This window comes from Pelecanus crispus, chromosome 1 (genome assembly GCF_030463565.1).
Source record: "Pelecanus crispus isolate bPelCri1 chromosome 1, bPelCri1.pri, whole genome shotgun sequence".
NCBI lineage: Eukaryota > Metazoa > Chordata > Aves > Pelecaniformes > Pelecanidae > Pelecanus > Pelecanus crispus.
In genome coordinates this window covers 160,308,022-160,334,521 of record NC_134643.1, presented here as the reverse complement: position 1 = coordinate 160,334,521, position 26,500 = coordinate 160,308,022, and the positions used below count along the sequence as shown (strand labels likewise).

The 26,500-nt window shown below is 39.4% G+C and overlaps 1 protein-coding gene across 1 annotated transcript in view; it reads right to left on the bottom strand.

The window, feature by feature from the left end:
* Positions 1-16,549, bottom strand: part of ANKRD10 (ankyrin repeat domain 10) — a 39,127-nt gene extending 22,578 nt beyond the window's left edge. The window contains exons 1-3 of the mRNA XM_075727827.1: positions 16,349-16,549; positions 9,951-10,103; positions 1,550-1,641 (exon numbers count right to left, since the gene is read on the bottom strand). Of these exons, the coding sequence (XP_075583942.1) occupies positions 1,550-1,641; positions 9,951-10,103; positions 16,349-16,549 (446 nt within the window). The remainder of the gene's footprint in view (positions 1-1,549; positions 1,642-9,950; positions 10,104-16,348) is intronic.
* Positions 16,550-26,500: the final 9,951 nt, after the last annotated feature.

Genomic DNA, 26,500 nt, shown 5'->3' with positions numbered 1-26,500 from the left:
AAACATGGGTTACTCCACCAGCCTGTTGCATTTGCACCCCTCATTTTACCATTTCCTGGATAGGATCTGATATTTAATTACCTACAGAACTCGTGACAAGTCTATCCTACTGAAATACAGATGGAATTCTAAGTTAGAAAACTGAGAATTCAAATTATTTCCTGTTCACTAAAACTGCTATAAACCTACACTACTACTGCTGCAAATAGCTTTGGTCAAAGGCAGATAACACTCTCCAAGTCCTACAGAAATGTTTTGCCTATGGCTTGCAAATACCATGTTTAAAAACCAAAATTTTAGTTCTGTAAGTTAAAGTTGCAGCCATATCTCCAACCTCAGTTACTCAGCTACTTATTTTGAAAGTCCTATGGATGTAACACGTCCTCCTCTTTACATCAGACTCTTCTCACTCATTTCACGTTGTTTATGCAGTTCCACAACTTCTCTTTTGATTGGATACTTTGTAAAAATCACAAGATTACATACTAATTGATGATGATAATTAAGGTTTGCTCAATTCCACAGTAAATTTAAATCCAAGTTTACCTTAAGATATCTGAAAGTGAGTTCAAAATGGGAATTCATAAATTTAAGACTGATTTCATGAACTTGTCAATAACTGACCGAGACAGCTGCAGAAGTTATTTCAGTGTCATTTTTCTATGAAGCAATCTCTTCATATAAAGCAATTTGTTCATTACTATTAACTTAAAAGGTACTATATTTCCTGAATACTCTATGATACCATTGAAAGAGTTAAATTTTATGGCAGTTTTATCAGGGCAGCATTACAAAAACAGTAAGATGGAAACCAAAGGGTAAAACAAGAAATTAACTACATGATTCTTATTTCACTTAACAACTTAAAAGGTTCATATTGCAGGTTAAAATACAGTATCGAGTTACCATTTAAGATAATAAAGCTAGTTCTAATTAAAAGAAATTGCTAAAGTATTTACATTATTATAAGCCATAGAGCTTATACTCAACATTTCTAGGTGAAAACTGCATCCATTTTGTCCATGCTGTAAGTTGCAAAAGTTTGTGAGATTTTCTGAATGTTTTTGCAGTACATAAACCTTTAAAGAAAAAAGTTAACAGGGCAAATACACAATATACTAACAAACAGTATTAAACTAACTGCAAAGAGTGTGTGAGATACTATTTTGCACATAATGTTACTTCTGCATTGTTTTCTATATCTATTCACCAGTGCAAGCTGTAAATTTGTTGTAAAAAGTAACTACACGCTAGATAAAGTGTATAATTTGGGGTCATCTGACAGAAGCGTGATAAATATTTTAATATATCAGATATAAATGCCATACAAATTCAGCACACTGGTATCAATTAAGTAAAATAAACTTTATTACTAGACATGCAAAACATCTTGGGCTTCATTACAGTTGAACATGTCTAGCTGTCTTAAATTTTAATCAGGTGTCTGCTGTTTTGACTTTTCTTTCTGACATTAGTATCTATGTTTACTGATCTAAGTTAGTTAGCTAAACACACAACAATCAACAACAAGAAAAAATACCTCACTTACTCTATTTGCGCACCATGAGCCACAAGGGCACTTATGGATTCCATACTACCAGATCGTGCTGCTTTATGAATAGGAGTTTCACCAACATAATCCTGTAAAGACAAACTACATTTTGTCAAGCATAATCTTTCTAAAAATTAAAATAGTATTTTTACATTACTCACTTTAATTAAGAAAGCAGATATATAAAAGCAGCATTTATTAGCTAGCAAATGCATCAGGTACTTTATCATTACTTTAAAGTTTGCAGGAGGCTGTCATGTACATTAGATATTTAGCAAGAAATAATGCTAAAGGCATCTAACTGAAGATAAGCCTTATCCAATAACTAGGCAATCAGCAGTTATGTTCAGCAAAACTTGTTAAAAAACCCCGCAACAGATACCACCGTAACAAGTTACTCTAACATCCTTATTTCCTAGCACTTTTGTTTCCCAATATGTTGGACTGAGCAAGCCATCTTGAATTCAGAAGCCGCATGGCCAAGTCTGTGGGACTATATCGCTTTCAGATCTTGCTGACACACTTATGCAGTGCTGTAGTGCGCCAGACATACTCACCAGGTGAGGAGTGTGTATGCAAAACTCTACTGTAATATAAGTCTGCCCAGAGTTCACAGGACAGGCCAGATGTCTCCTGGGACATACACATTGACCCATGTCCCCAACGCTTTTTCTTTTCTGACTATCTCTATCCATTTACATTCCATTATTGTTAACCAGCACAGCCAATCATTTAGTCTTGTCATATTATGTGCAAACATACTAGAAGTAGTGTATTGCTTTTCAGGCAACTCCTCTCTACAGCCTTGCTTCACAGTTAACAGGGAGAATCTACAGCAATTTTACAAATGCAGCCAGCAAGCAGCAGGTAAATTCTATGCATCACAATCTACAGGCTGCAGATGAAATTCAGTACTTGCAATTAACCATCAGTATTAAGAACGACAGAGAAGAATCTGTAATGAAATATGGCCTTGAAGTAGCAAGTACATGTTCAGTTACTGGTTTGTTATGCGATTTAATTATCACAATCCTCAACACTTTCAGTGCATAGCAAGGTTTTTCCTTTCTTCCTCTTCCTCTCCAAATTTTTGTCAGACTTCACTTGTCTGCTCCACTGACACTAAACACATTCTAACTGTGTCTCATTTTTGCCTCCCTATCCCTTCTATTACAATATCAACACTAGCTATTAAAGTAACACAGCACCTTTACTGACTTGCCAGTCTTCATACACAACAGTGTTCACAGCTAACTCTACAGTACTGGTTATGCTTTAGCTCTGTTTGAAATGTGAATATATTCAAAATACGATCATACTACCATCTTGATAGATAGAAGGTAACAAGTGTTTTAAATTGTCTGCCAAGCTTCTGAGAACTTAAATCACATCTTTTAGACCATGTAAATATAACTTGAAGATGGATTTTGGATTATGTGCTAGATACTCTGAGTTTTCTACTTGCCAATTTTATTTCATGGCAAAATATTTTTATAACAAGTTACAAATTCACTGAGGGTAAGCCAGTTTACCAGTGCTTAAGACATATATTCAGCCAAGCAGTGAACCACCTAGCACCCCCAGCATGGAGCAATAATGGTATCAGACAAAGTTTACCCTTCTTATAAACTAAGGAAAATTGCTGAGGCTGACAGAAAGTTTGGCAACAGAACAGAGCAGAAAACTCTTCGGAGTCCTTAGTGATTAGAAAACAGCTATACAGCCCTTCTTCCAAAATGGCTGTCTGTAGCTGATGGATAGAAGACTGCCTTCCAATTAAGTTTATGTAATTTCTCCTATTTATAACTTTTCTTTAAGTTACAGGAAGACATAGGTGTTTAACAGAGGACACAATTTTATTAACTATCATATATGGAAATTAATTTGGCACTAATTTATCCAAGAAGATTTTCTTCATAGTGAAATACATTTTCCCATCATGGAAGCTGTCTTCGATTCATCATTTTGTTATGTTTTGTTCCCTCCCCCGCCTTTGTTAAAGGGGTAAAAGTACAGAAAAGAAGCGATTTGCCTCTTTTGTTCAGCATTAGTATTTGCAGTCCCAACCCTAACTTAAAAGATAATCATTCAATATAAAGTTCGGTTTAGGGGAAGTTAGCTCAACTAGCCATGCACATGACAGATGACAAAAATCTTTACTAGTCCCATAAACCTAGCATGCTGCCCACAGTAAGATCTAGAGAATTTAATTATGAAGTATTGTTGTAGGGAAACACTAGAAGGATGAAAAAAGCCCTTTGCAAAAGGACTCCTCCCCACCGCATTAAAAGAATAAGCTAAGCTTATAGCAGTTAACAATCCTGTCACCAACAACCAGAAAAAGGTTAGTATCTCAGAACAGAATATATGTCTTGAGAAGGGCTTCTTTCAGTCACTAGCCCAGAAAAGCGTGTGTCTCTTCTCTAAAGCTAAGGAACTGAGAAAGTACCTAAGAGAATGGCAGAATACACAGATTTAGATTTTTATTGCATTCATTTTAATTACGGCACCTAAGTTTCAGTCATCACTAATGTTATCTTCTTTTGACGTTCTCCTATGGGACCAAATCTATTTGCACCGAAATAGTTTCTGAAATAGTCTCCTAGCTCTGGAAAGAAGAAATTCTCTCTGGGTTATGAGCTAGACTGAAAGAAAAAAAAATAATTATCTCCCACTGAAAAATGACTTTGAAGTTTACTTATTTTTCAACACATCCAAAATCATGCATACAGATAAAAATAAAGTACTCTATGAGCCTCACAACAATTCTGGTTCAATTCAACAATTGGAATGGATGGCACCAAAAAGAAAAAGCGATATAACCGAGGTTTTTCCAAGACACTTCTGAGAACAGTTCAGGGTCTAGATTGCTAGCACATTTTCATGCATAAGACTCCTCTTCCCTATCTCTTTTTTGGCTATGTGGAACAAACTAGGATCTTTTATTTTGAGGGGTTCTACAAATTGCTAATTATGCTTGATAATACCGCATAAGCCTTCTAATTGTCCACAGTTCCCATATGTGCTTCAGTTTGACTTAATCCCTTCTGTAAAAATAATCAAGGAAGGGAAACATCAACAACTTGTACTGGCCTTTCATATCTAGAGCAGAATGTTTCAGGGTCCTATTTACCCTTCTGATGTAACACTGCACCAACAGCCCAAACTTGTCTCACAATCCAGAATTCACATTGTAATTAAATGAGCAGAAAGACCAATTAAATTTTATTAATTTAGCATTCAAGATAACACAAGTTTGTTTGCTTCTGTAGAGACTAAGTATTTTGCGTACAGTGCTCCTGAAGGGATGACAGAGAGTCATAAGGCATCATAGGCACATTTATTTTTTGCAACTCACTGCCACTGCCAAACATCTTCCTCCTTTCCCTTGGAAGAGCAGGACTATCCTTTTGCAAAGACAAGGGCAGTCTTCTCTAGCTTTGGGTCACGACTAGATTACCTTTGACTTCTATTTCATTTTACTGAGTAAGTAGCTTCCTTTCTTATCTCTTTTTATTTGTGTGGCTGAAGAACCTTTTGCTTTTTTGGCTTAAGTTTTCTCAGTAAATCTATCTCAGCTTGATTAATCAGTTTGCATTTCCTCACTATGCTGCTTAACCTCAAAAGACATTTCCTCTACTGATTAAATATTTTTCTCAAACTCGCTGCTTATTCACAGGCCTCTTTTAGATGTGGCTACTTTTTCAGTTCAGTCTGAAGCCATTTTTTACTCTTATTTTCCCTCTTTCTGTCTTTTTGGGATCCAAATTTCTGTTAGCTTTAGGATCTTCCAACTGAAAATTTCCCATTTTGTTCTCCAAGTCCCTAGATATGATTCAGTTAATTTCACTCACCAGTACCTTTGCAACCCTGTCCTTTAAACAAACAAAAAAAAAGTTACTTACCTGTAAATATTTCTTTTAACACAAAAAGCCCCCACACACATTTACACTGAAAGATTTCGGCTATGTGTACTGGTTTTGGCTGGCTAGAGTTAATTTCCTTCATAGTAGCTGGTATGGGGCTATGTTTTGGATTTGTGACCAAAGCAGTGTTGGTAACACACCAATATTTTAGCTACCAGTGGGCTGAGGGTACACAAGAAGCTGGGAGGTGACACAGCTGGGACCACTGACCCAAATTGATCAGAGGAACATCCCTATGACATTATATGACAACACGCTCAGCAAGAAAAGCTGGGGGGGGGTGGAATTTGCCAGGGCTATCATTGCCTGGGGACTGGCTGGGCATCAGTCAGCTAGCGGTGAGCAATTGTGAGATTTTTTTGGTTGTGGTGTGGGGGTTTTAAAATTTTTATCATCACTTGATTTTCTTGGTTTTGTTTTTCTTTGTTTCCTTTTTTACCTATTAAACTGTCTTTATCTCAACCCATCAGTTTTCTCACTTTCCCCTTCTGATTCTTTCCCTCAGCCCCCTAGGGGCAGGAGGGAGCTGGTGGGTGGGAAATGAGCAAGCAGCTGTGTAGTGCTTAGGTGCCTACTGGGGTTAAACCACAACGCTATGCACTTGTAAAATACTTCTAGTACAGATACCTGACTAAGACACAGAAGCACTATTTTACCTGACAAGAAATATAAACTAACTCCAATCCTTAACTCAACTGACTGAATTTCAAGTTCTATCAGCTGAGCGCATTTCCAAAAGCTGTTCAGATTTCTTAGACCCAGCACCCTACCCTTTCTGAAGCAAAGAAGTAGAAGCTGGAGAACACTGAGTATTTTTTCCCCCCTCACTCTTTGCTAAAAATGCTTTGAATTCATGATCGTTTCTCCTTCTGAATTTTGAGTACAGATGAGAACCGATGGAATATTTTTATCTGGATTTAGTCCAAATTGTTGTTGAAAATACAAAACTGTAACATACCAAAGGCATGAGTGTTTTCTTCCTCCCCACCAAGGATATCAGTGTGTTTACAGTTCTTGCTAGCACACGTAATCTAACCCTCCTAAATCTATCTGCCATCACTGTCACATGATGGTAGCTGGCTGGATGAAAAGTAAGTTAGCATCGCCTTTAAGGATGAGGTATTTCTTATTCCTTCTCTAAGACAGGCCAGGCAAAACTTTTTTTGGCCAATCGACACAGGCAACTTACAATAGAATGTTTAATAGGCTGAGGCTAGAGGGAAAATATATTTAAATGAAGTAACAGGCTTTTTAATCAAAAAAATTTGCACTGTTCCAGTGAACCAGAGCAGGCAGGTAGACAAGTGCAGGTCTTGAGTCACATTATTAAGAACTATCAGCAGGCACTGCCTGCTGAAGAGGTAAAAAAACCACCTAACAGGACTTTCTCTTGAGTCCACTGCTGGGTAGAAATAGACAGGTCATTGCTTGACACTTCAGCTTTCTCCTGTGAATTTTTCTGGTGATCCTGGGAGGGGAAGAACTGCCCACTGATCATAAAGAGAGATAGATGGTTCTAGCCAGCACATACAGTTATATAAGAGGGCTGGGCATCACAGGATATACTCACAGAACTTATTTGGGGAGCAAGGTACAGCTGGGACAAGCAGTTTTCAGCATATGTCGTTCATTGCTGCTGCCTGCGAAATGTCCTGGGCAACTGTCACCAGCACCGAAATATGCATTTTCAAGTTTTCCTCAATTTCAGGGCAGGCAGCACAGGCTACAGTACAATACCTCAGGGCACATATGAGAAAGCGTGCATGCAAATTCTACTGAGTACCGGAGATTTACGTTAAGACTGAGAGACTCGAGTGGATTCCTTTTCAGAAGCTATCCTTTTCTTTTTCCAGAGGTGATGGGTTAGTCTGTAGCCAATGACCAGGAGTCAGTTTGGAAGGGAAGTTTTACTAGTTTAAATATCAAGTATTCCCAGATCTTTCTCAGCATGTGTTTTGTATCCCGTGTCCATGGAACACTTGTCCTCACACAAGCATTAGCCAGTGACTATGTCTGTTTGAAGTACAGCATCAGTCAGCGAGCTGGAAGGAATAAACAAAATACACATCAGGAAATAGTGCTCCAAAAGCTCAAAAGTGTGGGTGGAAGCCCTAGATGATCATCTGAAAGTGCTTGGAAGTTAAATAAGGAACCAAGATCATTTATTAAGCAGTTCAAATCAAACAAGAATAGTAAAATTTGACTGCAATTCAATAAACAGCTGGAAGGAATTGGGGAGAGCAAAGCATGCACTATGCTTTACATAGCCTTGTATGAAACATTCCAAGTTATCTGTGGGATGCTACAGGTATCACCAAGGCACGCCGTCTATCTTTCAGTGCTCGTGCATGTGAACCTAGTGTGACTGACCAGTTGCATCCGAACAAAGAACTTAAGAGACTTTTTTGTTTCTACTACCATTTTAATTAACCGAAGCTATCTTCTTATTTTATCATTGAACCAAATCTAAAATACCTCTTCTTGTATGTTCAACTAATATTTTGTGGGAGCAAAAAAAACTAAGTTATTGCATTCAAGTGTAACTTGAGCCTACCATTAAGACCACACACGGCTTCCACAGCATCAACTCTCAGTACTATCTATATGAGTGTCCTTTGCCTGTCAATACCTGAATCTGCCCTTAGAAGTCTACAGGATACTATCACCAATATCTCATTTGAAAACTTGAGAACCACAGATCTATTCTTTGGATTTGCTCTGGTGACAGACCATCAATTTAGAAAGACTCCTGAGTCACTGGCTAGTCTTGATGACTTCTTTCAGCTGGAATGAGTTTCCTGTCTATTTTTAACTGTGTATCATACTGCCTTCTGTTTTCTTTTACAGTCATCTGCATGTTGCCCTCAGCCCATGGAGAGATCTCTCTGCACTCTTCTCCTCTTCTTTTGGGGGCTAGCTGCTACTGTCTTCTTTGCTATAACCTCACTCACTAGATAGGATTTTTTCCCCCCATCATGTTCCAGGACAGCAAGCTTGTTCTTCAACTCCATTTCAACCTCACTGGTCAGTTCTTCTCTTTATCCTCATAGTTGGAAACTTTCATTCTTCTCATTCATTCATTTTCATTCATTCTTCTCTTCTCATTTAGCAGATATTTGTACATCTTTATTCTGTGCATGCCATGTTTCCTCTCTAATCACCATTTCTTTACATTCTTACCTGGTCTCCAGATGCATTTATAGTTCTTGTATTTTCTCTTCTGAAGATTCTACCACTATGCAGCAATAACTTATTGCATAAGTTACTTTTGTCAGGTATCAAGGAGAAGATGCGATCTATAGCCTCTGCATCCAGTCACCTTCATTGTTTCTACAATTCTCCTGGTGTCTCACAGCTGTTCTCAATGCACCAGCCTTCTTTTCTGAAAACTCAACACAAACTTCCCCATTTCTTATTTTTGCATAAATTTAAAAAAAAAAAACCAAACTCTAAAAATGCAAATGTTCAAGTTCTTCAGCAGACTTAGCTTAACTCTACTGCATATAAAACACAGTCTGGCCATTAAATATTTTAAGAAAAGTATGATGCAAGATTTAACAGACCAGACATTTTATAGATGCTATGCTATACTACAGCTTTTAGTAAATGTATATGCTGTAGTATTAATTACTCTCAGAATATTACAAATAATAATTTTGAGTACTGTTATAAAGGCACACATTATGTATGCCCAGCATCTATAACAGATCCATTCAGTACTGCAAACATTTTCTCCAAAAGCATGATAGTTTTAAGCACTCAATTCTGTTACTGTACCAGAGTACAACAGTCCTTTACAGGAATTTTGCTATATTAATGCACTCTCTGCTACCAAATAAATTGCTATCCTTACTCACAGTAAAAGCAATGGAAAATTATTAAAAAAAATCACCCATTCATTCTCTGTTAGTGAAGCACGTTTCTGATCTATTTGCAGGAAGTTACCAGAAAAGCTTTAGAAATAATCTAAAGAGGAAAACAGTATGAAAACAGATGCACCTTAAAATAAACCATGGCAGAGCTTCCTAGTTATATGTATGACTAAATCATGAAGTACCATAAAGGTCTCATGGTTCTGTAGGTAATGGTGAATTTTTCAATTCTTAGCGTATTTAATAAGGAAGACTTTCCTCACTAGCCTTTTTTCTTTCCCCTGAGAAGGCATTACAGTATCAGAGTATTTGCTAATGCTGCCAACACCAGAGCAGCATACCATTTTGTTCAAGAAGCAGCAAGATGTCAATTACTAAAACAAATGTTCTCCAAACCTTTAGTGGTTTAAAGGACATTTAATAGTCCTACCTCTACTATAATGTAAAAGGTCTGTAACTGATAATTAAGTAATTTGACGTCAGCTGATGTTAAAAATAATGTATCTGTTTGTGAATGTAAGGATCATACATGTAGTAAAAAGGGACCAAGACACTCCTTCCAAAACTATATGCAGACATGAAATATGCGTGAATCCATACCTGTTTGTTTATGTTGGCCCCCACTTGAATCAACCAATCCAGGCACTGTGGATGTCCTCCAAAAGCAGCAATGTGGGCTGGTGTTTGAGCAAAACGTGTTGTACTGGCATTTACAGAAGCTCCAGCTCTTACTAACTGCATTAGGCACTCCAGCTTTAAAGACATGAGGGAATAAAACCAAAAATGTTACACAGGTGTACTATGACAATTAGCACATGCTAAATCAATACATAAAACCTAGAAAAGCTAAACTGACTAGTGAGACTACATGGATGCAAAACAAAAAGAGAATATGAACATTAGGATTTTCACCCTCCTCCCTATACTCCCCCCTCCTCTGGCCATAGGCCATACCTAAAAGTACTTAATTTTCACCCCCAACACTGAATTCCAGCATTTATTTTCAGGATGGGGGAAAACACGGCATAAATACCTCAGAGCTGATTACAAGAGTTGTTCAGTTCACTTTTGTTAGGGGCGGGGGGGGGCAGGAGGAAGAGGGTAGAGTTCTGATCCAGCAAAGCTGAAAACATGATACTTAACAGACATTATTAGATAACATTTGCCAAAACAAGAGATACACAGATGTATTCTCAGGAGAGTTTGAAGGAAGGTAAATCAGAAAAACACAAGAAAGACTTTAAATTTCTTTAATGTTTTCTTACGAGTGACAGAAGCAGATAACTAATGAAAACTAATACTGTTAATACTATGCTAAATCTATAAAAGGAATTAAATTCTTTTCACCATTTTCCTGTCATTACAGCTGAAGAGCTGTTAAAAACAAAATAGGCTGCATGTTTGTGGCACTACCAAAAATGAAAAGCTCTCTTTGTTTTAAAAAAACTGCAGTATTTTGTCACACTATATTCTGACTTTTATTTTCCCATCATACTAACCAGAAGTGTCAGATATCCAGCTACTATTTTTAAATGTTCATAACATCACATTTGCAGAAGCTAGACAAACCATAGCCACGATGACCTCAACTTTCAAAAATAGTCAAAAAAAAAAATGCTCCTTTCCTGTCACACAGTAACATTGTCTTTTTGTTGACAGGAAAAGGAATGCACTATGCTAAAATAAACAATTTAGCTTAGTCTTCCATTTATTGTGGTGAGAAACAAACACCACTGTACACACATGTGACAGCAAAACAAAAAACCACCACACTGACTCAGGGCATTGGTTCATATACAAAAATAAATCTACAGGTCAGTCTCTCATAGTTAAAGACAAAAGTACCAACCACTGTAGTGAAGTATTTTATATTAGTTTTGCAAATATATTGTTAACTCCAGTTGTTTCCTCCCCCCATGTAGTTCAAACACACACATATGAACCCTATTGTTTAGGATATACAAAAGTACTTTTTTTGGACTGTAATGAACTTGACACTAGGCACAGATGTACCATTAACTCACCAATTACATGACATAAATGTGCAAGGCTGAGGGTAACTGAAATATCGCAGTATTAATGAATCTAGCTCCATAAACCTCAACATTACCAAGGACAAAGTATCTTTTCAGAAGCAAACAAGTCCTTTTACTGCAAAAAAAAATTACATCAAAAAACTCGTGTAAGAAAATTTATAATTCTAATGCTAGACTACCTGAATACATTTTGTATTTGCTAATCTTAGACTTTCCTTGGTGTTCACATACTGGAACACCTAATATTGCTGTTAACCCTTATTAATAATTGTAACACCGTAATTATTAATAAGCAATGTGATGGAAAAAACCTCCAGCTAGTCCAATAGATTCCTGCAATAGGTATAACTGCAAACAAAAATAAAGTTCAGCCAGTTTTTAAAACAACAGACTTTTAATAGAATTAATTTGAAAGCACTTTCAGACAAGTACTACAACTTCAGGAAAGAATAGTATTTCCTGCACAGAAACCAGGCTGAAAGAATTTCTGTAATTAGACAGGCATTATAGCCCATCAATTGAAAGGGGAATAACATTGGAACTGGTTCAGCAGCGTCATCTTGCACTGTTTAAATCCATTTTCTAAGATGGCTACATGTCACAATTATCTATACAACTTCATGTTTAAATGTTGTTTTTTTTCTTGTGTGCTTTTTTTTTCCCCCTCATTATCTCTGACAGGGTTTTAACAATGAAGATAACATTTCATCCCATTAAAAGCTGAAGTATGGGTCTTCACCATCACAGCTGTCAGAAAAACCTGCTTCTTCCAACAGTATGGTAGAATGAGGTAAATTACTTCCGTGGATAGGAAAAGTCAACATAACAAAAAAACCAACACTTCACTTGATTATTCATACTTGAGATCAGGACACACAAGTCCGCTTTCATTAAATAACCTTTTAGAAGCTGTTTTCCACTGTATTGTTATACCTAAAGCAGTGGTTGAAGTGATTTAATGAAGAAAGACAGGCCTCCACATAGGCCACAACACTGGCAAAATATCAAGGAAGAGACAGGCATTTTTATCTGTACTGCTTTTGTTCCAAAGGAAACAATGTACTTACTACTATTTTGCTTCCTATAACGGAAACAGTCAAACAGCAAAAATAAAAGTAGGAGAAGAGTTACAAGCAAATGGATGTAGTCAGAGAAAATAAAAATACACATGCAGGCGGTTAAAAAGAAAAATGAAATTAAGGTTGGTATAGGACAAAGTGAATTAACAGCAACTTCATTTTTTATGCAAGCCCTTCATTTTCTACCTCTCTGGTAACTTTCTAGATTGTTAACAATTTTACATTCTGACCCTTCTTAGAAGTCTACAGAACACCAGTGTAATTTAGGGCACTATATAATTAACTCTAATTTGAATACAGCAACTCTAATGGGAATTAATTTACATCTCAGGATATGAGCACTTCTCAGCAGTCAGGGTATAACCCTGAAAATGCAAACTCCACCACAGATACTCAACATGGTGAGTAAATTTGGACTTGCTACTATCTCTAGTGAAAACACAGCAAAGTCAATTGAAAATGGTAGATGTTAGAACCAGGGTTTCTGGTTGTAATATCTGGAGTTTTAATGACAGTGTGGACCTCCTTTAGTTCTAACATCTACCATTTTCAATTGACTTTGCTGGTATTTCATTTATCACTTGCAAGCTGTACAAGTATGTTTCAGCGTAAGCTGTTAAGAAATACTGTGTTTTCACTTTTAGTCTTAAGATAGTCCATTTTTATTGGCACTAGTATTAGTGCAGTATTCCCCCCAAAAAGCTGTCTTTCCTCTTTCACATATTCATTTCTAACAGAACTTGACTGTTGATGCTACTTCCTTACTACAGCACATCTACAACTGCACACAAGAATACAGTCTTACATAGCTTTATTCTAAACTGATTTTATACTGTCCTTTGATATAACAAGGGCTTTCTTCTATGTTCAAATTGGGCAATAGGTAAAGAAACATCTCTGTACTGCTGAAGTTCATCAACCCTAGACTGATGCTATGCGTTCACGCACAGGCGTGTGTACATGTATGAACTGTTTTAGATTTCACTGCTTACAAGAAGTTGTTCCACAAGGACTTCTTCCGGAAAGGAACTAAGTCAGTTTTGTCATTTCAGCCTTCTACAGAGCCACAGTTAGAACCAATACATGTCTGGGGGACTGTGCTGCTAAATGGCCCTAAATCAGAAGGACAGCCAAAAGTGTTCTGTCGTCATTTAATTTATTTCAGGAAAAGAAAAACAAAATAATGAAAATCCTACAAGATCTAGAAAAACAAAGAAGAGGGAGAGAGTCTTGTTCAGTAAGTACTAATAAGCAGTTCAAAAATTAACATTTTAAAACTTTGATACTTTGAGAAACAGAACTCTCCATTTGAAGCTTTGATGAATCTGAACTAGGATAAAAAAACATAAATAAGAACCTAAGTCATGCATGTGAACGTCCCCTAAGAGCAGCTATTGTTTCACTGCTGACAACCATTATTAACTGGTGAAAGGTAAAAGTATAACTATGCCACACAAAACAAAGTTAGTCAAGTTTGGGATCCAATTACATTATTGTAACTTTTTCAAGTGTGTTGCAGTCTCTAGCCCAGAGAAATGAACACTGCCTGACAAGACTATAAAACATGCAGATAACTTCGGTAACTTTAAATTGCCTAGACTTTGTCACAAGCTTTTAGGGAAGTACATACATGCAAAGTTGTATGAAACCCATTTGTAGCCTATGTCATCTTTGTAAGTCTCATTTCACTTGCCAGATTCCGCCACCCCCTTATATGTAACAAGAACAAAAACACATACCAAATTTTGCTGATGCCTAAGAATGAACATGACAAATATAAACACAGTATCTTACAGACTGACTTGTTCCCTTTGTTAACTGTTTCTGCAAGAGTTTCTTCAACAGAAATGACAACGTACACAAAAACTCATATATAACCTAGCATGGTTAGTAGAAAGCTGAAGATGCTTAAAGGAAAAAGCAAAACACCCCACACACTTGAAAGACAAAAGCAAGACTGCCACAAGCATGTACCAAAGAGAAATTCTTAGGAGATGGAAAAAGGAAACATAAGACTGTAACACCAGATTAGCATCTTCACATTTTCTATGAGCATACTCCATGATAAAATTTAAGGCATTTTACTTTTTTCTGAGTATAGAAGTGTAGAAGATTATTAGCTTCTTTCTGAACAGATAAAAGGCTGCATTAGGTTTTGGTTTTTGCGGGTTTTGGGGTTTTTTTCTTTTTTGGTTGGTTGGGTTTTTTAATGACTGAAGGACTACTTAGCTATGTTTCTCAAACAAGCACTGCAGATAAGATCACTTAACATACAGAAAGCATCTCAATGTACTTCCACAAACCATGACAACTGCCTAAGTACATTCGTTTTCCTTCTCCAGCACACAATCAATAAACAAATAGAAATACATTGGAAATTGGAGGGAAAACAAGAACAAGAGCCCCTCAAAATCCCAAACCAGACAAATCAATGAGGGAAAAAAACAAAACCCAGCCCTCTAGGCTGGAATTCTGCATAGGCTGGAACACTCACTGCATTAGAAACAGGAAAGGCCTGCATAAAAATCAAGAAATTAAGATAACCTCTAAGTCTTAAGATGAGTGGTAAGTCAGGGAAGAAGGGCACTTTAGAAATATTTGGGTGATTTTTTCCCATTTGCCCACTTCCTAAATAGCTGTTAATTCCCATTTTCGAGTTTGTCAATCCAACAAAAGAGATTGTAAACACATGTGTTTTTAAAATGGTACTAGGATTCTCATCTAGCATGGCTGCAAAGACTGCCCATCAGCTTAGAAGGATCGCTGTATTTTTTTAATACTTGAGGTTCAAAAGGAACCGAAGACAGAGGTTTCAGGAATAGAAGAGCCTGTTTCAGTTGGAAGGGACCTACAATGATTATCTAGTCCAACCACCTGACCAAAAGTTAAAGCACGTTGTTAAGGGCATTGTCCAAATGCCTCTTCGACACTGACAGGCGTGGGGCATCGACCACCTCTCCGGGAAGCCTGCTCCAGTGCTTGACCACCCTCTCGGTAAAGAAATGCTTCCTAACGTCCAGTCTAAACCTCCCCTGGCACAGCTTTGAACCATAGCGTCGCTGCTTCTTATGTTTTGATCTTTTCTGCACTGCAACGATGCCGACGCAGTTAATTCCACACTCGTATCTGCGCGGGTATAAGCCACAATTTCTCTTTCGCACTGCAGGCGAGAGAGGAGTGTCTTCCCAAACTCCCAGCGAGGCGGTAGTCATAACACAGGCACCACAACACAACAGTCTCCAGGTGTGGAGCCTGAGGGCGGTAAGGACCACGACCAGACTCGGCAGACAAAGCACGAAGCGCGGCGAGAGGCTGGCTTAGCAGGGAAGCCTGCAAGGGGTCGTCGCCACGGCGGTCCCTCCTGCCCCGCCCGGCCGGCGCTCGCCGGGCCGCCTCTGAGGCCCCCGCAGGAGGTCGGCGAGGGAGGAGCCCCCCGCTCCTCCCCGCTGCCTCCCGCCGCCCTGTGCCGGTGACCCGGGCGCCTTTCGAAAGCCCGGCTGCCAGCCGCAGGGCCGCCTCTGTCGGCCAGCTCACCGGGAAGGCAGCGGAAAAAGCGGCCGCCGGCGGGGAGGGGAATGAACGATCCGGGGAGGGCAGGTGCCGCCACCAGCCCCGTGATCCGCCCCGCCTCGCTGACGGCGGGGGACAGGGGAGAAGCCAAGCGCCGCGGCTCTGCCCTCCCGCCCGGTCCCCTCAGGAGGAACGAACGGGGGGGGGGGGGGGGGGGGAGCGGCGCGGCGGGCGCCTCCCGGCAGAGCGCGCGCAAGGGGCAAAGATGGCGCCGCGTTGCGCGCGAGCGGGACTGGCGCCCTCCTTCCCCTTCACCCCCCCGCCCCGCTCCCGCCGCCGCCGCCCTGGCTCCGCCGGCCGAGCCGGGCCCCACCTTGCCGAAGTGCGCGGCCCAGTGGATCGGCGTCCAGCCGTAGAAGGAATCCTCGGCGGCCAAGTCGGAGCGGGGCGAGCTCTGGAGCAGCGCGCACAAGGCGGGCAGGTCCCCGTCGCGGCAGGCGCGGTGCAAGGGGAAGCGCAGGGTCAGCAGCTCCTCGCTGGAGAAACCCGCCTCGGGGCCGGCTCCCAGCGACATGGCGGGCGGGCAGGGCAGGGGGGGAGAAAGCGGCGAGAGGGGTGGTGGTGGCGGCGGCGGCGGCGGCAGGAGCGAGGGGAGGGGGAATAGGAGGGAAGGGGGGGAAGAGAAGGAGCGGGCGGGCAGGGGCGCGCTGCCCGGGCGGGAAGCGGCGGCGACTGCGGCTCCGCTGGCTGCCCGAGCACAAAGGAAGCGGGGCGGGGCCGCGCCGCCGCTCCGCCCCTCACGGGCGGGACCGGGCGCCCCTCGGGGCGCCGAGGCGGGCGGAGGCGGGGGGTGGGAGCGGCGGCGGGAAGCGGGCGGGAGGCCCGTGTTTTGCGTGGCCCGGGGCGGGAGCGCCGTGGCCGCCGCCGCCGCCTGAGGAGCCTGGTTTGGCAGCAGCCGCCGGGGCAGGGCGGGAGAGGGACGGCGCCTCCGGGCTCGACGGGGAAAGCCAGACCGGCGCGGCGGTGGTTTTTGGGTTGGGGTTTTTTTTGTGTGTTTTTTTGGTTTTTTGTTTTTTTTTTTTTCTCTCCCTGCGCCGCGGGGCGAGAGGAGCGGTCTGCGTTGCCGGTGACATTGGGCGGGGAGAGGGCTCTGCCGCGGGGCGCAGAGCGTCGGGAGCGCTCCCGAGCTTTTGGGGGGGGGGGGGGGGGTCGCGAAATGGGGCTCCCTGGAGGATGCGGTGCCGGCTCTCGTCGCAGCGAGGTTAGCTGCGGGCTCTCCAGCGGGGGGATGAGCTGCCGAGCTCTGTGTAAAGAGCAGGGAGGGAAGCGGAGCGGATGGAAGCAAACCATAACCTCACCGAGCCCTCCCCCAGGCGGCAAGCCATCTTCCTCACCTGAGCAGACCGCCCTCAAGGCACCCGCCGTTCCCCTCCGCAGTGCGTTTCCTTGCGCGGCGCCCTGACCCAAGTACGTGAATATTCAATGTGAATATTCCAGTTGTCTTGTCCCCACGCACCATGCAAGTGCTTTCCCGCTGACTTCAGTACCCCTCAGCGCCTGGAGGTCGCGGCGGGTCTGTGCCGCGTAATGGCTGGCAAACCAAAGGATGACCTCGTTAGTGGCTGATTAAAACGGCGATGCCAATTTTTTCACTGCGGCTAGACGGCGGCCCTTGACTGCTGACTCCACAGAAACTTTAGGAAACTTTTGTTGGTTGCCCCTAATTGTTTTCTGGCCGAAGTACTTGTGAACTGCTTTTCTGACAGTGGTAAAAATAAATCGATGGTAGTGTGTTCGTATTAATCTAAGGACGCTCATCTGCCCCCCGAAACCGAAGGATGTTCCTTTTCCAGTATACAATTAAGTGATGCAAGCCAGGAATTATGTTCTGAGGCAAAGAAGGTACAAAGTAATTTCTGTTAAAAGTACCAAGAGACCTAGGCATTTTAAAAGCTTTTCTTTAACGTCAGGTTAAATTGATCATTAAGGTGTTGTGAAACATCTTTTACCTAATACAGGAGTTCTGATTTCTCAGGAAGTGGTAGCGTAGGTTAATGGTTGGACTGGATGATCTTAAAGGTCTTTTCCAACCTAAACGATTCTATGATTCTATGTTGTTTTTCTCTCTTGTGGAAGAAAAAGCAGTAGTTAGGAAAAACAAAGCATTTGTAACTGGTTTTGGATTAGATTTTGTGCATGAGAAATGTGTATTTTATACTGTGGTGGCTAGAAACTATTATCTGAAATTATTTGGTGTAAATTGATTTTTTAATTACTTTTCTCATTAAGCTAGTAGTAACATGTATAAAGATGGTAGTCTTTTTTGGTTTGGGGTTTTTTTAAATAGCTTTTCTTATTCCGTGTACTCTTTGAGGGGGAGCTCTGGACTGTCAGGCTAACAAATCAATGTTAGTTTACAGCTTCTGCTTAAACTGTCGCTGATCATGGCTTTATATACTACTCACAGCAAGTATGTATTGTGGTTCCATGGGCGTTCCTCACATCTATTTGGCTTCTTTGGTTTTGGCATAGCTAAAACTGTGTATGCACAATATCCAGTTCTCAGAGATAGGATTTCAACACAAAGAAAAACACCTACCTGCAAGCAGAAAGAACTGCACCCTGGAATACAGCCCATCATAAAACGCCCTCTTGACATATGCTTCCCAGAGCAAATAGTCTTTCTCTGCATATGTAAAAGCTTAGAAAAGGAATTAGAAATATGGCATACAGAGTAATTTTTTAGTCTTCAGGGAGGCAATTAGGGAATTCATTCCTGTGGAAAGGTGCTGATATCGAGTGGGCGCTTGGTTGGATTGTACTGCTCTCATGCAGAAAAGGTGCTTTCTGCTGTTGCAACATGCAGAATGCTGTTGCAACAGCAAACAGGCGATTTGGCTTGAGATTTTCTTTAAAATATCACAGTGATGGCCTTAGCTAGAAACAGTGGATTTAGACTGTAAAAATTATAGCAAAACCAAACACCTTTCTTGTGTTCTCAGAGCTTCGTTTTGATCTGGACGCTCAAGTAGTAACATAACGGCTCTCTGTGCCTAGGACAAGCAGCACAAGTCTGGTATCAAGAACTATCGTATTTAACTACAAATTCATAAAAATTATTAACTTTATATGTGGTTGTATTTTTATAGCAGTATCAAGACAGAGAATATAAAGATAGAAAGCTTGCTTTCAGAAACTTTTGTTTTGACCTTAGCCATCTTCTTCATTGTGGCCTTATTTAAACTAGAGGCTTATTTCATTAGTTTTTTTAATCTGCAAAGTGGGAATAATAAAATCATGTCCTGAGTGGTGATAAGAAGCTCAATTAATCAGAGTGCTTTGAGGTAAAAATATAACACCATGATTTGAATAGACAGATGAGGAATTTCAACACTAGGAATTACTGCAGCTAATATTTGTATGCTCTAGCTATTATTTATCTTCACCAAAATAAAATAATACTTGGTTTCTACAAGGCTGCCATGTTATAGAGCTCAGAATAATGTGTAAAGGAGGATGAATTACAAATAAGCCCTTTTGTAGATGGTGACACTAAAGCGTAGGAAAGCTAAATGCTTTGGCCAGGGGAGGGAGTACTTTCAGCTACAGCAACTTCCAGTTCAGTACCTTATCCTTTGCCTTACAAAAACGTTCATTTTATGTTGGATGTGGCCTTTGTTTTCACAAGTTCTAAGAGTTTATCATCCTATATGCACTTCTGTTTCTGGGTTATGTGGATTAGTTTCCCCCGTATATAGCTAGGCAGATGCTAACACTTTACATCAGGATGCCTTGTTCTGGGACTAAATAATGAAGGCCCCATATGATAGAACAGTTGAAAGAAAAAAAGAAAAAAAACCCCAAACCCCCAAACCACAACTTATGTTATAAAAATGATCATTACCAGAATGCCTGGTATTAAATAATATAGTTTCTTAGGTTGAAAACAGGCAAACTGTTTCTCACAGTGTTGTGTATAAGCATTGACATAGTCACTCACATAGTGTTTATAACTATTGTAAAAAGCAATAAATGTTTAAAATATGAGTTATAGTGAAGATAGACTCATAGAATCATTTAGGTTGGTAAAGACCTTTAAGATCATCAAGTCTGACTATTAACCTAGCACTGTCAAGGTGAACAATAATTAAATATTCTTGAACTTGAGAAGATTAATAGTCAAGATTTGCATGTGTTTTTAATCTCTTTTATCTGTTACTGAGATATAGAAACTGCCATACCAAATAAAGGCAGTGGTCTATCTCGTTCCCTTACAGTCACTGTCTTTATTTACCTTCTAGCACTCCTGGCAAGATAGACAAGTGCTGTTATTCCTGTTAGGAAGTGGGAAGCAGAATGCAGAGAAGGGAAGAGGCTTTAACAATGCCATGCAGGAATTCTGCATGTGGAACTGAACCCTGGTATATGAAGTTTCATAATTGGATTCCTCGTTATGAGGTCAACTTTTTTAATTTCCTTGCTAGTGATCTACACTAAAAGTTCCAAAATAGACAAGCACAGTGCTCTTCATATGAGGCTGATTCCTTAATCAGTCTGTAGTTGGCATATGACTTTGGGAGTCACATCTGTCTGTCTCTATTTTTTAAGTTGTGAATCATTACCCAGATAAATATAAAAATATGTATTTTGTAATATTCTGCTTTTCCATTGACTTCCTTAATATATTTTATCAATGGGCTGTATAGGTTATTTAATTTTAATAGAAATTAAATTAAATTGTAATTAAAAATGTTTTCTTTAACTGCTGTCATATGTTGTGAAGCTGGAAACATGGGAATCCTGATTTTAACTTTTTTAACATTTCATTACAATTCCATGATAATTCATTCTTTTGTACTTCTCTATCATTGTGGTTAGCTTCTATACAGAACAATCCAAATCTTAAAGACATTTTCAACAATCTTTCTGTCCAAAAGATCAGATACGTATAATATAAATCTGTTATGTGGTTCTAATGTCTTTCTAGATGATAGATTTGGTTTCCCTGGCAAACATAGCTGCTATTATGGTCTGTTTCCACACAGTGTAAGTCAGGAAATTGAGAGTCATGGGTTAAACTATGGGTTAAACGGTAGTTTACAACCTTTTATGAAAAAAGGGAAGGAGTAATACAAAACTTCTCAGGTTCTTTGCATTTTCTGGTTTGTATAATGACATTTTTTAGCATTTAATATGTTTTATAAACTGCAATTCTTTAATGGAATGCAGTAAATAGTATGCTTACAGTATTGTTTACACAAAAAATATATTCCTGATTTTTTTAGGACTCGGAAGACTTAGTCTACTAAATTTAGTAGCCCACATTTTTGTATATTTGAAAAAAATAGTTATTTGCATTAATTTCATCCTCAGTTCTATTCCTGGTCTTTTAAGGGAAGTGAGAGGCTTTGTTTCTGTTTCTGTTTCTGTCAGATCAAGGAGGTAGATTTCATGTTTTGTTGGGGCGTTTAACAGAACTAAATTTCCCCTAAGAAAGAAACAGAAAAAGACACAGAAGAGTTTATAGGCAAAGCAGCGTGGAAGAAGAGATTTTTTTTTTTTTTTTTTTTTTTAGCTAAGTTTGCTTTTATGTTCTCTTTTAGCTAAAGGCTAAGAAAGAAAATGGTCTGTAAATGAGCACCTCTTGAATATTCAATCGAGTCTAGCAAGTGTAAATTTAGAAAGTCAATACATTATTTTAAAACAGTGTTTTGTGAAAAAGAATTTGCTGCTTACATAACTGTAATGTACTCAGCTTCTTCCCCGTGCCATTCTGATACAAATACATTATATTTGCCCATTTTTCTTTTCAGACAGGTGGAATATGGAGCATTTTCTAATAACTTGTACAGAACAGTCAGGGGTTTTTTTTGTTAAAAAAATACTGTAGAATTTCATCGAATACATAATTCATTCAAATCCTTCCATTCTTGCTGTAGCAAGCTTGCGTCAGTTAACACTTAGGGCTTTATTTAGTTGCCCGTACATACATGCCTAGTGCCATTTGAGATGCCCAAGAGTATTCTTCTTCCCCGTGGTCAGGTGCTGCTGCAGAAAGGTATGGGTTTACACAAGTCCTCTGCCATGCCTGCACAGAGCTAACAGGTATGTTGGGAGTCGGAAGGCTTCTTAGGCTGCATTGGGCAGCTACGTTCTGACACATCAATCCTCCATAAATGTCGTTTGCATGGATGTGCCCGGTCACGTAAAGAGTTCCTCACATTTTGTCTGGTCCTGAATCCCGTAAAACCTGCTGTCTTTGGAGGAGGTTGTCACAGAATTGCTGGCTGCCTCCTATATTATGCCTGAATCCAGTTCTGGGTCTGTGGGGCATTATACTAGCTACTTGTGTTTCATTTTGTTTTCCTATCTAGAATCTTTGAGGGGGATTTTGCAAAAGGACAAACTTATTCAAACATTATTCATCGTTATTTTTTTGCCTTTTTTTTTCCCCTGAAACTCTTAGTGAACTGTGTTGAAAATAAAACATTTCTGTAGATGCCATGAATTTATTTTAGCAATAGCAGGAACTTTCCATCATTTTCCAAGTGTAAATAGACTCTGACTCATCATTTTCAGGGGCTAGTTCAAAGATTAGGTTTACTTCCTATTTTTGGTTAAATTAAACCACAGCTGCGTGGTGTACAACTTGAAGTATGCTGTTCGTATCTGGATTTTTTGCTGTCTTCACCTTTCTTCAGTGAAGGCCAAGTATTCTGTTGCGATCACTCCTAAAACAGAATGGGAAATAAACATTATTCTTCCAGATGGAAGTTATTGGCAGAAACAGCTGAAACATTTTGTAAAAAATTATTTTAATAAACTTAAAAGCATTAGTGCTTAAGTGCTAAAACTAAGTTTGCATAGTATGCGAGTCCTCTGAAGGCACCAAAGATCAGAAAATTAATAGCAGCAGTAGCTGCTAACATAGAAAAAAAGCCATGAGTGGAAAAACAGTAAACTGAAAGTCCTTTATCCTCCTTTCCAGTCCTCAGTTCTCAGAGTTTTGTCTGGCAATGAAAGCAGGGAATCTGTCTGACTTTCAAATAATTGCTGATGTATTACTCCATTGCAGGCTAGTAGCAAAGAGCAGCTGTGCCCTGTAGCCAGAGCCAACTTCTCCCTTTCCCATCCCCCATTTCTGACTGCCTTTCCTGGAGAAAGCTATCTCACTGTTAAATAAACTAGGGTTGGGTTGCAAGACAAACCAAGATTTCATTAGAAAAATATTTACTCATGCATAAAGAAGCCTTTTTTAAAGACTTCACTCCTTAGGAAACGATGCGATTTTGTGGGTAATAAATAAAAACAGATTTGTTACACTACGGTTGTAAAACTGCCATCTTTTATGAGTCTGGGAAGAGTGACCTCATTCATCATAAGGCTTTGTCAATTCTGCCTCCATGCAACTATTCTGTTCTTGATACATGTGGGTCATCTGGGCCATGCTTAACCAAGAGGTCTAGTGCCTAAAAAGTAAGGAGTTAATTACAGTTGTTGGCTTTTTGACAAACTACCCTTCTTTTCCCCCACATTCCTTACCAGTTTTAACTGAAAATTAACATTTCTTGAGAGACAAAATACCAGCATTGTGGTAAAAAAATCATAGTTCTGTAAGAAATCAACACCAAACCATTTCCATTTTCCATTTCTGTTGAGCCTGAACCACAGCAATAAAAAGGTCCTTCAATGTCCTCATCTTCAAAAGTAGGAGTTCTCAGCAGAGTTACAGGACTGCCAAGAGTTCACGCTATCTCCACTTATCTTTACATTTAAGACAAATGTAAATCTGAATTCCTGACAACTTGCATTCGGTAAACAACTTTTATCTGAAAAAGCGCACGAATGTGTGGAGGAGTCTTGCTCAAGTTCCTGTTTAAATAATTGACACGGCGACTCCCTGAATTCCTCCTGCTATTTCATTAGAGATGCTGCCTTCCTCCACTGTCAGGCAGTGGTAAGTGGTTGCCATGTTGTAGCCCACTGTTCAGCGATGGGAGAAGCAACACGTTCACGTCATTCGTGTTGTGCTCTGAGGTATTTTGAGCTGTAAGGAATGCAAAGGATACCGTGAAATTGTCAGTGCTCTTGCACCCAGGGGAAGGCTACCATGGGGCACTGCACATTGCGACTCCGGGCATTCATGGCTGCTGGTATGGAATCTATGTAAGTAAGCATAGCAAACCTTCCACACCAAACCAGACTTTCTTAAGAACCACATTACCCATAATCACTCTGCATACTATTTTGTTTTGCACTCAAATGGAAGCTTGAAGCAGTACATTTATGTAATATTTATTCAAATGTTAAGTGAAACAACAACTAAATCCGTAGCTCGATTGCATCTTCATGGATCGTGTAATAATTTTACAGTTCAATATTCCAGAGATCTTTCCACGCAAAAATATTTATTAAGGGGGAAAATCCCATATCCTCTTACAAAGAGAACAAACAAAAAGCTTGAGAAAGGTGAGGAGTGTGAAATGCCTGTGTCTGAGCCTGGCAAGTGTTCTTGAAACCTGCACCCTGTTCAGTGAGATTAGATGCTTGTATTTGAGGGGTTTAGTCCTTACTCGTTTAAGAAAGAGCATGCTCCTCCCCAGGCCATGATTTAATAAAGCAATTGTAGCACCATCTTTTTGTCAAAGAGGATGGTGCCTGGTGGTTCAGTTGTTTATGAAAGGGAGTGAAAAGACTGAGCAGCCTACATTATCAGAATAGGTTTCTATTTTAGCTAGCATCATATGAAAGGAGCCATCTTGTGGTTGTCTCTTTTGCAAATATGTTGCTGTATTATTGCCTTGAAAAGCTGAAGTTAAAGATGCGTCTATACTTCTGTGATAATTTTCCTTCTACTTGTTTAGAAATGTTACCTTTTGAGTAAAACTTGACCTTATACATGTTTTCACTGGGAGAAATTTTTTTAATTCTATCCGATTTCTGATTCTACCAAATCTTCAGAATTAAAATACCACATCTATCTATTCATACAGGATTGAATTTGATATGTTCAGTCTGTGTCCCCTACTAGTCAATCCACCCCAATATTTGCTAGTCCTCTGAGCTCTTGCTCAGAGCTCTAATCTGCAGTCTAAGTTTTGCTTTAAACTGTAATCAGCAGCATATCCTCTGTGACTCTTAGTAGAACTGCTTTCTAAAGGAATGCTAAGTGATTTTTTTTTTAATAATCTTCATTAAAATGTGATCCCTGGGAACACTGTGCATTGCAGGCACGAAATGGAAACATCCCCATCATTTGCTTCTGGACTTCAAACTTAGCTTGGAGAGACAACGTTTACATGATACATCAGTCTGATTTCTTCACCTCTTTGCTGGTACATGATGGCACTTACCAGGTTTAGAGTTTCATTAATCCACACAATCCTGAGTAGATGTCAGCAAATTTATTTTATGTAGATTATCTCACTGATGCTTGTATCAATTTAATTAAGTATATTTAAAAAAACCAAACTTAGTTAAACCAAAAGTTATGTATAACCACAAGCCTCAGTCATAATTTGTAGAGTTCTATTTCCTTCTATTCTATTTCCTATACTGAATAAGGTTATGTATGATTCAACTTGGATAGCCATCTGTCTACTGCAGTTGTTAATAACTAAATGTAACATCAAGGCCAAGGTTCACCATCATTTGCTGAAGGTATAGAAAAACGTTACAAATTTGATTTGATTGCTACTTGTCTAGAATATTGCTCGAAGACAAAAATGTATGAAATCTATAGTTTCTGGTAAATTTGTTCACACATTACAACTAACAGATAAGCAAAGTCTTACTTTAGAATGTGGCATTTGAGGTTTACTGTATTCCTTGGAGTTGAAGAAAAGACTGTTCTAGGAAAATGCAAATCTGGAACTGGGGTTTGCAGTGAGACTAATACTTATTCCTGCTGGAATGGGAGGTAGACTTTGAGAAAAGGAGAGACAAGATTAGTAATAGTTTTTACTACACCTGGTTTGGGAAGACAATGTAAAAATTTATTTTGGGAAAGTATTTGGGCCATTGGATTAAAATTAGACCTGATAGAATTTTCAGTCAGAGAATACCAATTAAATGGGGGAAAATCCAACTTTTTGGCTGAAAATGTGTGTGTGGGTTCATTCATGCTTTCTTTGCTTTAAAACTGGAAGTGTAACAGTTTTAGATGAAAATCTGATTTCTTTAAAATTCTTAAAATAGTTCAAAACATCAAATTCAAAATTAAATGCTTTTCAATTGTTAAATAAGATGCTTAAGTTGCTTTTCACTTTTTAAGCTTTTACTGATATTTTTACTTTTTCTCCCCAGTTAAAGAGAAGACTTTAAGAAATGGCATTTCTCTTGAGATGGAAAAATTATTTCCAGTGTCACTGTAAATAATATCAAAAAGTCAGATGGCATCTCACCATTTGAGAAAATTAGTTCATTGAACAAAACACCATGGTTGTAGGGAACGTAAGTAGGGAAATCAAAGGTATCATACCATATGATATTTTTACATAATCTTTCCATAAGATAATGTTTGAAC